The sequence below is a fragment of the Hemitrygon akajei genome, chromosome 3 (assembly GCF_048418815.1).
Source record: "Hemitrygon akajei chromosome 3, sHemAka1.3, whole genome shotgun sequence".
In the NCBI taxonomy this organism is placed as follows: domain Eukaryota; kingdom Metazoa; phylum Chordata; class Chondrichthyes; order Myliobatiformes; family Dasyatidae; genus Hemitrygon; species Hemitrygon akajei.
In genome coordinates this window covers 162,170,899-162,187,967 of record NC_133126.1, presented here as the reverse complement: position 1 = coordinate 162,187,967, position 17,069 = coordinate 162,170,899, and the positions used below count along the sequence as shown (strand labels likewise).

At 40.3% G+C, this 17,069-nt stretch overlaps 1 protein-coding gene across 2 annotated transcripts in view; it reads left to right on the top strand.

Moving 5' to 3' along the window:
* dis3l2 (DIS3 like 3'-5' exoribonuclease 2) overlaps nucleotides 1–17,069 on the top strand; it is a 307,005-nt gene that overhangs the window by 100,096 nt on the left and 189,840 nt on the right. For both annotated transcript variants that reach the window (XM_073041187.1, XM_073041186.1), the window contains exons 8-9: nucleotides 2,740–2,987; nucleotides 9,955–10,128. In XM_073041187.1, the coding sequence (XP_072897288.1) occupies nucleotides 2,740–2,987; nucleotides 9,955–10,128 (422 nt within the window). The remainder of the gene's footprint in view (nucleotides 1–2,739; nucleotides 2,988–9,954; nucleotides 10,129–17,069) is intronic.

Sequence of the window (17,069 nt, the reverse complement as noted above, 5' to 3'; positions counted from 1 at the left end):
TAGGCCCTCTTCAGACTGGAAGGAGGTACTCATGGAGTACTACTACTCTTGGCTTTCAATTATTCACTAGGTTAATCAGTGATCTGGAGGAAAGAACAGTATGTAGGCTTTACATATTAGTAAATTATATGAAAATAGATAGGAAAAAGCACGTTGTGGATACTGAGATTTTGCAATGGAATATAGATAGATTGAGTGAGGCGGCAACAGGACAGGAAGACCACGAGTGAGTGAAGTACAGAGGAATCTAGATGTTCTAGTGTGCAAGTCACAAGAAGGTAGCAGGCAGTTCAACCACATTTGAACAAAAGAGTTTGAGGAAATTTGGCATGTCACCAAAGACGCTCGTAAATTTCTACACTTGTACTGTGGAGAGCATTCTAACTGACTGCATCACCGTCTGGTGTATGGTGGGGGGCACCGCACGGATTGAAGTAAGCTTTAGAAAATGTACACTGAGATGCAGAGAGTTGTAAACCCAGTCAGCTCCATTGTGGGCACTAGCCTCCCCAGCATCCAGGACATCTTCAAGGCAGTGTCGATCATTAAGGACCCTCACCATGCAGGGCATACCCTCTTTTCATTGCTGCCATCTGGGAGGAGGTACAGGAGCCTAAAGGCACACACTCCTGATTCAGGAACAGCTGCTTCCCCTCTGTCATCAGAATTCTAAATGGATATTGAACCCATGAGCACTATGTCACTACTTTTTTGCACTACTTATTTAATTTAACTGTAATGTGTGTGTGTGTGTGTGTGTGTGTATATTTATTTATTTACCATAATTTACAGTTTTTATTATTATTGTAATTCTCGGTTCGGCTAGTGGCTTAATCTAGGGGATGATGGCCCTTGGCCCAGCCAAACTTGAGAAATCTTGCTTGGGTGGGTGCTGCACGATGTGTCCCCTGTTACAAATCAGTACCATAAAATAACAAACAGTACACAACATGCGATTGAACAACTGAGGTTTATAATTATTAATTTGACTATATAGTTGGTAAAGAAACAAAAAAAAAAGAGCCCCATTCTCATGAAACAGTCTAATAGGCAACGTTGGAGCTCACTGATAAAGCCATTCGTCCACCATTGATCTTCTCTGAGCGTCGCTGACCTTCGGACCCTCGGTCCAAGTCCACTCTGTCTGGCGGTCTACCAACTCTCTCTGTTTGCGTCTTCTCATCTCTCCCCAGCAAAAGACCGTGAAATCCCTGCTCCCAGACCCACAAGAAAGAACAACAACCCTCTCATTGGATAGCCCCACATTCCAAAGCCCCATTATCTGCAGTCATAACCCAAACATTACTTTAGTGGTGAAACCTTACAGCGCATTACATCATGTATTACAATGCTCTGCTACTGCAAAGCAGAGAATTTCATGACTTATGGCAATAATGTTAAGTTTCATTCTGATTCTGATAATGTTCTAAGAGGGCTTGACAGGGTCGATGTTTGGATGTTTTGCTTCTCGGACAAGGGGATGTAACTACTAGAAAAGGGGCTGATCATGTAAAATTGCCTTCTTACAGAGGGTGGTGAATCTCTGCATTTCTGTACTGGAAGGTGTTTAAAGCAGGGTCATTGTACATATATTAAGGTGGATAAATATTTGACTGAGGAGCAGAGGGGTTTGGAGAAATGGTACAGTAGAGGAGTTGAAGACAGCATAGAGCAGACATCGTTATATTAAATAGTGGGGCAGATTTGAAGTGTCTGATGGCCTACTGCTGCTCCAATATGCTTGTGTTCTTGTGAATAGTCAAGTCAGATCCAGACGTAATACAGACATGCATAAGTGTTGCAACATGAAATGGAAGTTAGAGGCCATGGTGATGGAAGTGTTCAGGACATTGGAAACTTACCTCTGGGTCAAACTGGATTTCAGCCTTGGAGATGGTTGGCTTTGATTGAGAGTTTGTGGTGATCACTGCTGATTTTATTGATTTTGAAAGTAATTGTTAGGCAAAAGGGAGGGGAAGTTCCTTTTAAAAGTGTCTTTGTTCAATACTTTTAATTATTTATGTGATTTTGTTGAAAAATTTTAATAAGCCTGGATTTATTTCAATTTTAATTGTTTTTAAATATCTCTGAATACCAGAGAAATTTAAAAACTATTAAAATGACAATTTTTACTGCTAATAGAGGGTAGGGACTTGCATGTCTTCAAAGCTGTGAGGTTTGATTTGGGGTGGGGTTTCTTCACTGCGTCACTGCAGGTTCTGCCACTTTTTCATTGTCTTTAGAACCACATTGTATAATGATTTTTAAATTTAAGGAAGTTATGAGCAGGGTAAATGAAATTGGGTCTATACAAGATGACATGTGGGTTGATAGCATTATGATTGTTTTTAACCTCGATGTGATAATATGGGATACTCTGTTTATATTATTGAATATCTATCATTGCTACCTCAGTTGGATGTGAAAAGATTCCATGGCATGATTTAAAAATGACATCTCCTGCCATTCTGGATAATATTTATCTTTCAACCTACATCATCAAAGCAGATGATCCAGTCATTAATCCCCAGTTTAAAGAAGTAACTAAGGGCGAAAGGTGTTTTTTTTCCCCTACTTTTCAAGTTCAGATGTTGAACTTTAACATGAGTTCAGCATATTGAACATTCAGCACAGCTAAAGTATATGCAATTGATTAGTGTTCACAATAACTAAAATATCTTCTGAGGATTTTCTTGAATTTATGAAATTTGTTTAATATTGTTCTTCCCATTAATATAGGTCGTTTACATTGTGGAGAAGAAACATTCCAGAGCTGTGACAGGATTCATCAAGCCATTTACTGATAAAAATAGTGATCTTTACAAGGAGTGCATTATATTTTCACCCATTGATCATAGAGTACCTCGAATCTTGGTGCCATTGGAAGATTGTCCAGAAGACTTCCTGGCCAGAGCAGGAGATTATGCCAACATTCTGTTCATTTGTCGGATTGTGGACTGGAAACACGATTGCAATTTTGCATCTGGGTAGGAACAATTTGTTGAAAATGTGTAGCACTTAAGGATTAAAATTGTATTAAGTATTAAATAATTAACATTGTTTTCTATTAGAGTGTCTAAATTATGTCTTTTTAAATTGTGAAATTCAAATATATTTTTGCTCATTTAATTTTGACTAAATTAATATCAAATTATGTTTCATTTTGAAAGAAAATGATTCATTTTCAGGACATGATAACCAGAAAAAGATGTGCTCCCATCTGTACTTTTTTTTTATAGTGGTGCAATTTATTTTAATCATAAAGATTGAATTTTTTGATAATCTTAAATAGTTTATCCACATTGTACTGTACAGTGCATCATTTTGAGCATTATGTGGTACAATATCTGAAAAATCTGTGAAGGTCAGTAATTTATGAGGATTTGTAAGATTAGAATTTTTTCTGTTTTCGGCTTCTCCTTGCATCTGTTGTGTAACATGCTGAGTAACTTGCTGACATGTGATAGTAAATTGCTGAAAACCAGTGCAGTAATTGAGAACATAAGAAATAGGTGCAAGTGTGATTCATATGGCTCCTTGTGCCTGCTTCACCATGTAATAAACTGTGGTTAATCTTCTAACTTAGCACCAGTGCACTGCCCTAACCCTGTACCCCTTGATTCCCAACGTATCTAATAATTGATCAGTCCCTGTCTTGAATATTCTCAGTTCCCACATTTATAGAAGTGCAATAATGTTTATAGAAACATAGCAATTTCATAACTTGTACCTTCTGGGAACATTATCTCAAAGCAGGAGTCCAGGGAAATGCTTGTATTTCTATCAACATATTTTCCTTTAAGTTTATAAATTTGCTTTAAGAGTTCAGTATAAACACTGAGCATTTTGAAGTAGGATTTCTGCTCTTTTTGGTTTATCATGACTTATGCATTCTCATTGAAGGCATGACTACAAGATGCAAGTTATTAGATCCTTCAGTCCCGATGATTTCTGTATTAATAGTAATTTTACATCAGCTAATTGCTTTTGAGTTTCTGTGCTGTTAGTCCTGCATTTTATTGGTATGAATCTATATGATTCACATGCCAAAACAAGCAAGCATCTGTGAAGTCTGCAGCTATGCATCATACAGGGCATCTTCTTGAGTAGGCGAGCATGATAGCCGAATTTGGGAAGGCCCCTTTAAATAATTTACTTACTGGGCTGTCCTTTGGGACACCATCCCCATTCTCATCTATCTCTTCTGATATTTATGGTCCTTAACCACCTTGGATGGATTTCCAATTTGAAACAACTAGTTTTTTCCCAATTGCCCTCCCGAATCCCAAACGCCCCTTTGATTCAATTACTACCACTACCTGAAGCTGTCCTTACTAAACCTTGCTCTTATTTTGCTGTGAACCTTTGTTGTAATTTATCTGCTTACCAGTTTGATAGCTAATCTCCCATATATCTCCCTCATGTCACCATAGTTTCAAAGGCTATCAGGCAGGAAATTGAAGGCTTAAATTGGAAACAGATGTTCTCAGAGAAAAGTACAGAAGAAATGTGGCAAATATTCAGAGGATATTTGTGTAGAGTTCTGTATAGGTACATTCCAATGAGACAGGGAAGTTATGGTAGAGTACAGGAACCGTGGTGTACAAAGGCTGTAATAAATCTAGTCAAGAAGAAAAGCTTACAGAAGGTTCAGAGAGCTAGGTAATGTTAGAGATCTAGAAGATTATAAGGCTACTAGGAAGGAGCTTAAGAAGGAAATTAGAAGAACCAGAAGGGGCCATGAGAAAGCTTTGGCAGGCAGGATTAAGGAAAACCCCAAGGCATTCTACAAGTATGTGAAGAGCAAGAGGATAAGACATGAAAGAATAAGACTTATCAAATGTGACAGTGGGAAAGTGTGTATGGAACCGGAGGAAATAGCAGAGGTACTTTACTTCAGTATTCTCTATGGGAAAGGATCTTAGTGATTGTAGTAATGACTGACAGCAAACTAAAAAGCTTGAGCATGTAGATATTAAGAAAGAGGATATGCTGGAGCTTTTGGATAGCATCAAGTAGGATAAGTCGCCGGGACCAGATGAGGCAATTGTGGGATGCGAGGGAGGAAATTGCTGAGCCTCAGGCGATGATCTTTGCATCATCAATGGGGACAGGAGAGGTTCCGGAGGATTGGAGGGTTGCGGATGTTGTTCCCTTATTCAAGAAAGGGAGTAGAGATAGCCCAGGAAATTACAGACCAGTGAGTCTTACCTCAGTAGTTGGTAAGTTGATGGAGAAGATCCTGAGAGGCAGGATTTATGAACATTTGGAGAGGTATAATATGATTAGGAATAGTCAGCATGGCTTTGTCAAGTGCAGGTTGTGCCTTACGAGCCTGATTGAATTTTTTGAGGATGTGACTAAACACATTGATGAAGGAAGAGCAGTAGATGTAGTGTATATGGATTTCAGCAAGGCATTTGATAAGGTACCCCTATGTAAGGCTTATTGAGAAATTAAGGAGGCATGGGATACAAGGGGACATTTCTTTGTGGATCCAGAACTGGCCTGCCCACCGAAGGCAAAGAGTGGTTGTAGACAGGTCACATTCTGCATGGAGGTCAGTGACCAGTAGTGTGCCTCAGGGATCTGTTCTGGGACCCTTACTCTTTTTGATTTTTATAAATGACCTGGTTGAAGAAGTGGAGTGAAGGTTTAGTAAGTTTGCTGATGACACAAAGGTTGGGGGTGTTATGGATAGTGTAGAGGGCTGTCAGAGGTTACAGCAGGACATTGATAAGATGCAATACTGGGCTGGGAAGTGGCAGATGGAGTTCAACCCAGATAAGTGTGAAGTGGTTGAGTGCAGGCTGACTCTGTGGTTAAGAAGGCATACGGTGTATTGGCCTTCATTAATCGTGGAATTGAATTTAGGATCCAAGAGATAATGTTGCAGCTATATAGGACCCTGGTCAGACCCCACTTGCAGTACTGTGCTCAGTTCTGGTCTCCTCACTACAGGAAGGATGTGAAAGCCACAGAAAGGGTGCAGAGGAGATTTACAAGGATGTTGCCTGGATTGGGGAGCATGCCTTATGAAAACAGGTTGAGTGAACTCAGCCTTTTCTCCTTGGAGTGACAGAGGATGAGAGATGACCTGATAGAGGTGTATAAGATGATGAGAGGCATTGATCATGTGGAGAGTCAGAGGCTTTTTCCCAGGGCTGAAATGTCTGCCACAAGGGGGCACAGGTTTAAGATGCTTGGGAGCAGGTACAGAGGAGATGTCAGGGGTAAGTTTTTTACGCAGAGAGTGGTGAGTGCGTGGAATGGGCTTCTGGCAACAGTGGTGGAGGCGGATATGATAGGGTCTTTTAAGAGACTTTTGGATAGGTACATGGAGCTTGGGAAAATATAGGGCTATGTGTAAGCCTAGTAATTTCTAAGGTAGGGAGATGTTCGGCACAATTTTATGGGCCAAAGGGCCTGTATTGTGCTGTAGGTTTTCTATGTTTCTAGATGTAATTGTACAGTGTTGCAAATACATGCCTCAATAAGATATTTCATTAATGTTTTTATATCAAAGTTCACTGTGCCACCAGAATTGTAGGACAACTTTGTCACAATATTATTTAGAGGATTAGACCACAGGTAATACGTTAATAAATATTTTTGCCTCAGTGAGTTGGTTTATTGTCATCACTCTTACTGAAGTACGGTGAAAAACTTGTCTTGCACGCTGTTCATGCAGATCAATTCATAACAACAGTGCATTAAAGTAGTACAAGGTAGAACAAAAGCAGAGTGCATAAAAAGTAGTTGTGAACTGCTGCCTTGAAAATCTACAGACCTAAAGCTCCATAGTAGGTTGGAAATTTCAGCCTTTTAGGCCAGTGAAGACAAAGAAATTGTAATTTATAAATATATATATTTATATATATATATATTTTGTTATATTTATGTTTTTTTATATATATATATAGAAAGAGAGAGATTTAGATTAGATCTATATCGGAAAACATATATATATAAATATAGATTTTTAGATTTAGAATGTACCGTCTGAGAATATAGAAGAAGCACATTCAATTGTAGCATTTGGAAGGGAGCTGTGTACGTACTTGAAAACATTAGATCGTAGGACTATGCGGAGAGTGTGTAGGAATGGGATTAGCTAGATTGGCACTGGTATGGGCTCATTGGGCCAAATGCCCTTCTTCCATATTTGTCTTTCAAAGGGTATGCTGATGTCACACATAATCAAATGTTACTTTGAATATCGTGGAGTACTGAAGTCTTTCAGGAAAGTGGTTCTTTTGTCTATGTTTGGACAAAGACTATAGTGAAGTCTTAGAATAGTTGCACTTGTGAACCAAAAGAGTTCATTGGTAAGTAGATTTTTGGTGGGTAGTGTGATTTAGGAACATCTTCCATCATTTTGCTGATGATTAAAGGTGGACAGTATTTTCTGAATTTAGTGAATAGGACATATGTTTCACTTTACTGAAGCGATAGCAGTGTTATATCAGTACTGAAATGGAACATTTGGCTTGAGTATGGCAACATTGGTCTTCAGACTAAATCTTTAATAGAATGTGATGTAGTCAGGTATCTTCAATCATCAGTGCACACTGTTTTTGCCTGAATTTTGGAGTGAATTGAATTGACAAAAGATTGGCTTCCCTGATGGTTCAGATCTTAGGGGGAAGCAAAATAGTCACCCATTTAGTATTTCTGAAGGAAGATGGTTGTAATTACTTCAGTTGACTGCACTAATTTCTATTTCTGCCATCACCAATGATAGAATGTCCAAAGAACTTCCTTCTTTCCTTTCAGATGTTGAATGCTCCACAATCTTGGTATGGCAAGGCTGCAGGTCTCTGCTGTAATTTTGAGATACAGTCTTCTGCTTTGGCCTTGATAGTTCGGCATCTTTTTTCTGATGCTTATATTTATATTTTCTAGCAAGGACATAAAAATACAAAGTTGGAAAAGATCATGTGGCTCTGCCTTTCCAAAGGATCGTGGCTGATCATCTTTGCTTTCCTGCCTGAGTCTCTATTTCTTGCTTCCTTTAGGTTTAAATATCTATCAGTCTTAGACTTGACTTTGATTAGCAAAATATCCATAACTTTATGTGCAAAAAAAAATTTCCACAGATTAAGAACTCCTTAGCTGAAGAAATTCCTCCTAGCAGTCTTTAGTGTCTCTTATGGGACTAGATCTAGAACCTGTAGAGAAGAGAAATCCCCTCTAACCATCCACCATCTACACTTTTGTGTTTCTCAGAACCTTACATTTTAGTTATATCATTTCTCCAAATCCCAGCAAGTCTATCCTCTTCTACTTTCATTGGAGATAAACTCTTTTATCTCAATAATCAACCAGTAAATTCTTAATTAGTCTATCTGGCACCTCTACGCTCATCAGTAAGCCAAAGTTTATCCCCTGATTTGATGGTAATAGCAGTGTTGTTATGCAAGCCAAAGGTCTGCTTGCTTTTGTGATGGTGTTGCATTTACTGAAATTTTAAGTTGTGGATCCTTTTAAAATTTGTCCTCTTTGTCAGAGTGGCAGTAATGCACAGTGCAATGTAGAATTTAATCTTGTAAAAACTAGGCCGCATCTCTTGGGATGCTGTTCTCTACTGTTGCTATCATAGGCAGATCAGTTTGTGTCAGTACAGTGATATGGCTATAAATGGGAAGACAGAGACTCTGACAACTACGCCCATCAGAAATTTTGCCACCTCAATGAGTGACAATGGAATTGAGCTACATTTAGTGACAGATCTTGAAGTACTCCATCCTATTTCTCTGCAGTGCTTCTTCCAAATGATATTCAATATGTTGAAGCATTAACTCAACTGCTAAGGGTTGGTGACCAGCAACAGGATTCCTTGCTTGTGGTAATCTAATTCCATGAGTAGTCATGGTGTCTCAAGTTGATAATAATGGACCAATCAAGCCTGTTTCTCATTTTCCTGCATTTATTATAAATGAGTTCTTCTGGTGGGATTGAATGTATGCACATAGGAATGTGATAGAGAAGTTGTGATTATCAACTGGAAGTGATGCTGTTGAGTGTGCTGATGCTTGCCTAGTCTGTGAAATTGTTTGCCCAATTTAAGCAGTCTTCAAACATTGTATGTCTGAATCCTGTGTGCAGATCAGTGCTGGGCAGTCCACCTCATTATAAGTTATTGTACGTTAGCAAAGTGACTTCAAAAACCGAATAGATAGATCAGACCAACTTGTCATCCTTTCCTTATTGATATGTGTGAACAAAATAGTTATTGCTGCTGGTATTCATTTTTCTATTCAAAATTATTTAATTAGTCAAATCAAAATCTTTCTCCGTTTATTGATCTCCAATATGTTGTGATTCACCAACATAGCATACCTAAAATTTGTACCCTCATATTGAACCTTGCTTGGCATGGCTATCTCCAGCTCTCTAGCTTCCAAAAGCAATTTTTCCAATCATGACTTTGTATAAGTCGCTTTAAAAAACAGTAAATAGCACCTATAATTATAAACACAAGTGATTCTGCAGATGCTGGGAATCCTGAGCAACACACACAAAGTGCTGGAGGAACTTAGCAAGTCAGGCAGCATCAATGGAATAAAAAGTTGACATTTTGCGCCAAGACCCTTCATCTGTACCCTATAATTGTTGTGGAACATGAGCATATTTGGTTTTCTTGCCTTAACCTTTAGTCCCTTTCTGAATTTCTCCATCTTACTTCCCTTGAGATCTCAATATTCATTGCAGTGGTTCAGTGCTCAACTTAACTGCAAAACATACAATGTATATTTTTTGTGTTTGCAGTCAATGTTATTAAATCTAATTGGCGCTGCATTATTTGATACAATTTAGTCTTTAGACAGAATTTAAAATCAGTTTGGCAGGTCTTAGTGGCAAATCTGTTAAGGATTAAAAATGGCTTGGAAATAACATATAAAATGTCAAAGTTCTTCACAAATTTAGTTGTAATATGTTTCTCTGTAATAGGCATTTGACCAGAAGTCTGGGACAAGCTGGTGAAATTGAACCTGAAACTGAAGGCATCCTTATAGAATATGATGTGGATTTCTCGGATTTCTCTGCTGAAGTTCTGGAATGTCTACCAAAATCTCGACCATGGACGATCCCAAGTGAAGAGCTTAGAGACCGTAAAGATTTACGGTGAATGTTTGTTCAAATAATTTTAACTTTGTATTTAGTTAGTTAATCCATGCTTAGATTTATGCATTCTGTTAGAGAATAAAGCTAGAGTTAGATGTTTGGACATCCTTGGAAGAAATTTATTTGGTATATTTGCTTATTATTGTTACATGTACCAAGGTTCAGTGAAAAACAGATATTTCAAATTGTTCATATGGATCATAAGAACATAAGAAATAGGAGCAGGAGAAGGCCATCCGGCCCATTGAGCCTGCCCCGCCATTCAATAAGATCATGGTTGATCTGTCTGTAAACTCAGCTCCATCTACCTGCCTTTTCCCCATAACCCTTAATTCCCTTACTATGGAAAAACCTATCTAACTGCTTCTTAAATATTTTAGTGAGGAAGCCTCAACTGCTTCTCTGGGCAGAGAATTCCACAGATTTACCACTCTCCGGGAAAAACAGTTTCTCCTCATCTCCATCCTAAATCTTCTCCCCTGAATCTTGAGGCGATGTCCCTTAGTTCTACTTTATTGTCACCAAACAATTGATACTAGAGCGTGCAATCATCACAGTGATATTTGATTCTATGCTTCGCGCTCCCTGAAGTACAAATCGAATGGAAACAACTTTCCTACTTCTATCTTATCTATCCCTTTCAAAATTTTGTATGTTGCTATAAGATCCCCTCTCATTCTTCTGAACTCCAGAGAGTATAGTCCCAGGCAACTCAATCTCTCCTCAAAGGTTAACTCCTTCATCCCTGGAATCAACCTAGTGAACCTCCTCTGCACTGCCTCCAAAGTATATCCTTCCTCAAGTATGGAGACCAGAAGTGGACACAGTACTCCAGGTGTGGCCTCACCAGTACCCTGTGTAGTTGCAGCATGACCTCCCTGCTCTTGAATTCAATCCCTCTAGCAATGAAGACCAACATTCTGTTTGCCTCCTTAATAACCTGTGCACTTGCAAGCCAACTTTTTGCGATTCATGCACAAGCACTCCCAAGTCCCTCTGCACAACAGCATACTGCAATCTTTCACCATTTAAATAATAATCTGCTATTCTATTATTCTTTCCAAAGTGCATGATCTCGCATTTACCAATGTTGTGTTCCATCCGCCAGATCTTGGTCCACTCACTTAACCTATCTATATCCCTCTGCAGACTCTCCACATCCTCTGTACAATTTGTTTTTCCACTCAGTTTAGTGTCATCAGCAAATTTTGCTACGCTACACTCAGTCCCCTCTTCCAATCATCAATGTAAATGGTAAACAGCTGCAGGCCCAGCCCCGACTCCTGTGGCACCCCACTCACCACAGACTGCCAACCGGAGAAACACCCATTGATACCAACTTTCTGCCTTCTATTGGTTAACCAATCCAGTATCCATGCCAATACACTTCCTCCAACTCCATGCATCCGTATCTTATTTATAAGTCTCTTTCATGGCACCTTATCGAACGCCTTCTGGAAATCCAAGTATACGACATCGACCTGTTCCCCCCCCCCCCCCCCCATCCACTGCACTTATTATGTCTTCAAAGAATTCCAGTAAGTTTGTCAAACAGGACCTGCCCTTTCTGACTCCATGCTGTGTCTGTCTAATGGACCCATTCCTTTCTAAATGCTTTGCTATTTCTTCCTTAATGACAGCTTCAAGCATTTTCCGGACTACAGATGTTAAGCTAACTGGCCTATAGTTGCCTGTCTTTTGCCGACATCCTTTCTTAAAAAGTGGCGTGGCATTTGCTGTCTTCCAATCTGCCGGAACCTGCCCAGAGTCTAGAGAGTTTTGATAGATGATTACCAACGTGTCTGCTATAACCTCCGCCAATTCCTTCAGCATCCTGGGATACATCCCATCAGGACCAGGGGACTTATCTACCTTGAGGCCCTCTAGTTTGCTCATCATTATCTCTTTAGTGACAGCGATTTGATTGAGGTCCTCACCTCCCATTTCATCCATAACGTTCTTCTTTGTCATAGTAGGTGTGTCCTCCACCATGAAGACAGATACAAAATAGTCATTCAGTGCTTCAGCCATTTCCTTATCACCTAATATCAATTTCCCCTTATCGTCTTCCAAGGGACCTACGTTGATTTTAGCCACCCTCTTCCACTTTATATATTTATAAAAACTTTTTGCTATCTGTTTTTATATTTTGTGCTAATTTACTTTCATGCTCTATCTTCCCTTTCCTTATTTCTTGTTTAGTTGTTCTCTGTTGTTTTTTTAAAGTTTTCCCAATCTTCCAGTCTCCCACTACTCTTTGCGACTTTGTATACACGAGCTTTTAATTTGATACTATCTTTTATTTCCTTAGTTATCCAAGGCTGGCTCTCCCCACTCTTACTGTCCTTACTTTTGACTGGAATATACTTTTGTAGAGCACTGTGAGAAATCTCTTTGAAAGTATTCCACCGTTCCTCAACTGTCCTACCAAATAGCCTGTGCTCCCAATCCACGTTAGCCAACACCTCCCTCATCCATTTGTAGTCTCCCTTGTTCAAGCATAATACACTAATTTTAGATCTAACTATTTCATCCTCTATCTGAAAGTGAAATTCAGTCATACTATGATCACTCTTTCCAAGAGGATCCCTGACTTACAAGACCATTAATCTTACCTATCTCATTGTACAGGACTAGATCTAAGATGGTATTTTCCCTTGTAGGTTCACTAACATACCGCTCAAGAAAGCCATCACGGATGCATTCTATGAAGTCCTCCTCAAGACTTCCTTAACCAACCTGATTCATCCAATCTAAGTGGAATTTAAAATCCCCCATGACAACTGCCGTTCTGTTCTTATAGGCCTCAGTTATTTCTTGGTTAATTGCCTCTGCCACTGCAATATTTTTATTAGGTGGCCTGTAGACAACACCCACTAGTGGATTTTTCCCCTGGACTCAACATTCTGCTCCGTAGGTCTTATATCCTGATCCCATCTCTAATCAAGAGCGCCACTCCACCTCCTTTGCCTTCCTGCCTATCTTTCCATATTACCTGTTACCCGTGGATATTTAATTCCCAGTCATCTCCACCTTGCAACCAGGTTTCTGTAATGGCCACTAAATCCATATGCCTTGGTACTGATCTGTGCCACAAGTTCACTAACCTTGTTTCTAATACTACGGGCATTTAGATAAAATGCCCTTAAACTCATTGTCCTTTTAGAATCTAGAGACCTATGCGATTTTCACTTTTTACTTGATTTTTACTCTTATGCACTCTACTCTTACTTTTTTCTTCACTAACTCTCACTTTGGTCTCTGCATCACTTCCCTTTTCTTTTCAGTGTGGGTTCCCATCCCCCTGCCATATTATTTTAAAGCCTCCCCAACAGCAAGAGCGAACAATCTCCCTAGGACTGATCCTGGCCCTGCGCAGGTGTAGACCGTCGGGACGGGACTAGTCCCACCTCCCCCAGAAGTGGTTCCAATGCCCCAAGAATCTGACACCCCCCTTCCTGCACCACCGCTGAAGTCACATATTCATTCTAGCTATCCTGCTATTCCATCTCTGGCTAGCACATGGCACCTGTAATAATCCCGAAATGATTACCTTTGAAGTCCTATTCTTTAATTTACCTCCTAGCTCCCTAAATTCAGCTTGTCGGACCTCATCCTGCTTTCTTCCTGTAATTCTTCCTGTAATGACATTCATTACAGCAGTGCAGTGAGGTAGCATAAGGTAAAACTTCGACAGAATGCAGAATCATGAGATTATAGATTGGTTCCGGAGGACTGGAAATGTGCCTAAACCTGAAATTATAAATTTCTCTCATTTCTCTCCTGTCCCCCCTCCAAGCTCTCTTCGAGCTTACCATAACTACAAAATCTACCTCCTGCTCCCTTTCTCTTAACTGTATTAAACTGCGGCCCATATTTCCTGACATTGTTAAAGTTTACCTTTCGTCAGGCTCTTTTAAATGTATACTAACCATCTTCCTCAGTAAACAAATTTAGAAGCCACCCCTCCTGCTCAAAACCTTGCAAACCACTGGCCCTTGTCTCAAAATGCTTAAGATGATTTAACCAAAATTCAGTCACAAAATGTGTAAAGTGATTGTAACCAAAGGCTTTTGCAACCATTGTTCTTTGTTACTGTGCTTTTAAACAAATGGAAACACCCTATACTGATTACCCTCAGTGGCCACTTGTTAGGTACACCAGCAAGTATCTGATCAGCTTATCAAGTATCAATGCATAAAAACATGCTGACATAGTCAAGTGGGTCAGTTGTTGCTCAGACCAAACGTCAGAATGGGGAAACATAGAAAACCTGCGGTGCAATACAGGCCTTTCGACCCACAAAGTTGTGCCGAACATGTCCCTACCTCAGAAACTACTAGGCTTACCATTTTTCTAAGCTCCATGTACCGATCTAAAAGCCTCTTAAAAGACCCTATTGGATCTGCCTCCACCACTATTGCCAGCAGCCCATTCCACGCACTCACCACTCTGAATAAAAAAAAACTTACCCCTGACATCTCCTCTGTACCTACTCCCCAGCACCTTAAACCGGTGTCCTCTTGTGGAAACCATTTCAGCCCTGCGAGAAAGCCTCTGACTGTCCACACGATCAATGCCTCTCATCATCTTGTACAACTCTATCAGGTCACCACTCATCCTCCTTCGCCCCAAGGAGAAAAGGCCGAGTTCACTCAGCCTATTCTCATAAGGTATGCTCCCCAATCCAGGCAACATCCTTGTAAATCTCCTCTGCACCCTTTCTGTGGCTTGCACATCCTTCCTGTAGTGAGGAGACCAAAACTGAGCACAGTGCTGCAAGTGGGGTCTGACCAGGGTCCTATATAGCTGCAACATTACCTCTTGGCTCCTAAATTAATTTTCACAATTGATGAAGGTCAATACACCATACGCCTTCTTAACCACAGAGTCAATCTGCGCAGCTGCTTTGAGTGTCCTGTGGACTCAGACCCCAAGATCCCTCTGATCCTCCACACTGCCAAGAGTCTTACCATTAATGCTATATTCTGCCACCATATTTGACCTACCAAAATGAGCCAGTGCACACTTACCTGGGTTGAACTCCATCTGTCACTTCTCAACCCAGTTTTGCATCCTATCAATGTCCTGCTGTAACCTCTGACAGCCCTTGACACTATCCACAACACCTCCAACCTTTGTGTCATCAGCAAATTTACTAACCCATCCCTCCTCTTCCTCATCCAGGTCATTTATAAAAAGTCACAAAGAGTAAGGGTCCCAGAACAGATCCCTGAGGCACACCACTGGTCACTGACCTCCATGCAGAATGTGACCTGTCTACAACCACTCTTTGCCTTCGGTGGGCAGGCCAGTTCTGGATCCACAAAGAAATGTCCCCTTGTATCCCATGCCTCCTTAATTTCTCAATAAGCCTTACATAGGGGTACCTTATCAAATGCCTTGCTGAAATCCATATACACTACATCTACTGCTCTTCCTTCATCAATGTGTTTAGTCACATCCTCAAAAAATTCAATCAGGCTCGTAAGGCACAACCTGCACTTGACAAAGCCATGCTGACTATTCCTAATCATATTATACCTCTCCAAATGTTCATAAATCCTGCCTCTCAGGATCTTCTCCATCAACTGACCAACCACTGAGGTAAGACTCACTGGTCTGTAATTTCCTGGGCTATCTCTACTCCCTTTCTTGAATAAGGGAACAACATCCGCAACCCTCCAATCCTCCGGAACCTCTCCTGTCCCCATTGATGATGCAAAGATCATCGCCTGAGGCTCAGCAATTTCCTCCCTCGCATCCCACAATTGCCTCATCTGGTCCCGGCGACTTATCCTACTTGATGCTATCCAAAAGCTCCAGCACATCCTCTTTCTTAATATCTACATGCTCAAGCTTTTCAGTCTGCTGTCAGTCATTACTACAATCACTAAGATCCTTTCCCATAGAGAATACTGAAGTAAAGTATTCATTAAGTACCTCTGCTATTTCCTCCGGTTCCATACACACTTTCCCACTGTCACATTTGATAGGTCTTATTCTTTCATGTCTTATCCTCTTGCTCTTCACATACTTGTAGAATGCCTTGGGGTTTTCCTTAATCCTGCCTGCCAAAGCTTTCTCATGGCCCCTTCTGGTTCTTCTAATTTCCTTCTTAAGCTCCTTCCTAGTAGCCTTATAATCTTCTAGATCTCTAACATTACCTAGCTCTCTGAACCTTCTGTAAGCTTTTCTTCTTGACTAGATTTATTACAGCCTTTGTACACCACGGTTCCTGTACTCTACCATAACTTCCCTGTCTCATTGGAATGTACCTATACAGAACTCTACACAAATATCCTCTGAATATTTGCCACATTTCTTCTGTACTTTTCCCTGAGAACATCTGTTTCCAATTTAAGCCTCCAATTTCCTGCCTGATAGCCTTATAATGCCTCCTACTCCAATTAAACACTTTTCTAACTTGTCTGTGCCTATCTCTCTCCAATGCTATTGTAAAGGAGGTAGTATTATGATCACTATCTCCAAAATGCTCTCCTACTGAGGGATCTGACACCTGACCAGGTTCATATCCCAATACCAAATCAAGTACAGCCTCTCCTCTTGTAGGCTTATCTACATACTGTGTGAAGAAACCTTCTGAACACACCTAACAAACTCCACCCCATCTAAACCCCTTGCTCTAGGGAGATGCCAATCGATATTTGGAAAATTAAAATCTCCCATTATGACAACTCTGTTATTATTACACCTTTCCAGGATCTGTTTCTTTATCTGTTCTTCAATCTGATCAACAGTGCCACGCCCCACCTCTTTTGCCTCCCTCCCTGTCATTTCTGAAACATCTAAAACTGGGCACTTGAAGTAGTCATTCCTGTCCCTGAGCCATCCAAGTGTCTGCAATGGCCAACACATCATAGCTCCAAGTACTGATCTACGCTCTAAGCTCATCGGCTTTGTTCACACCACTCCTTGCA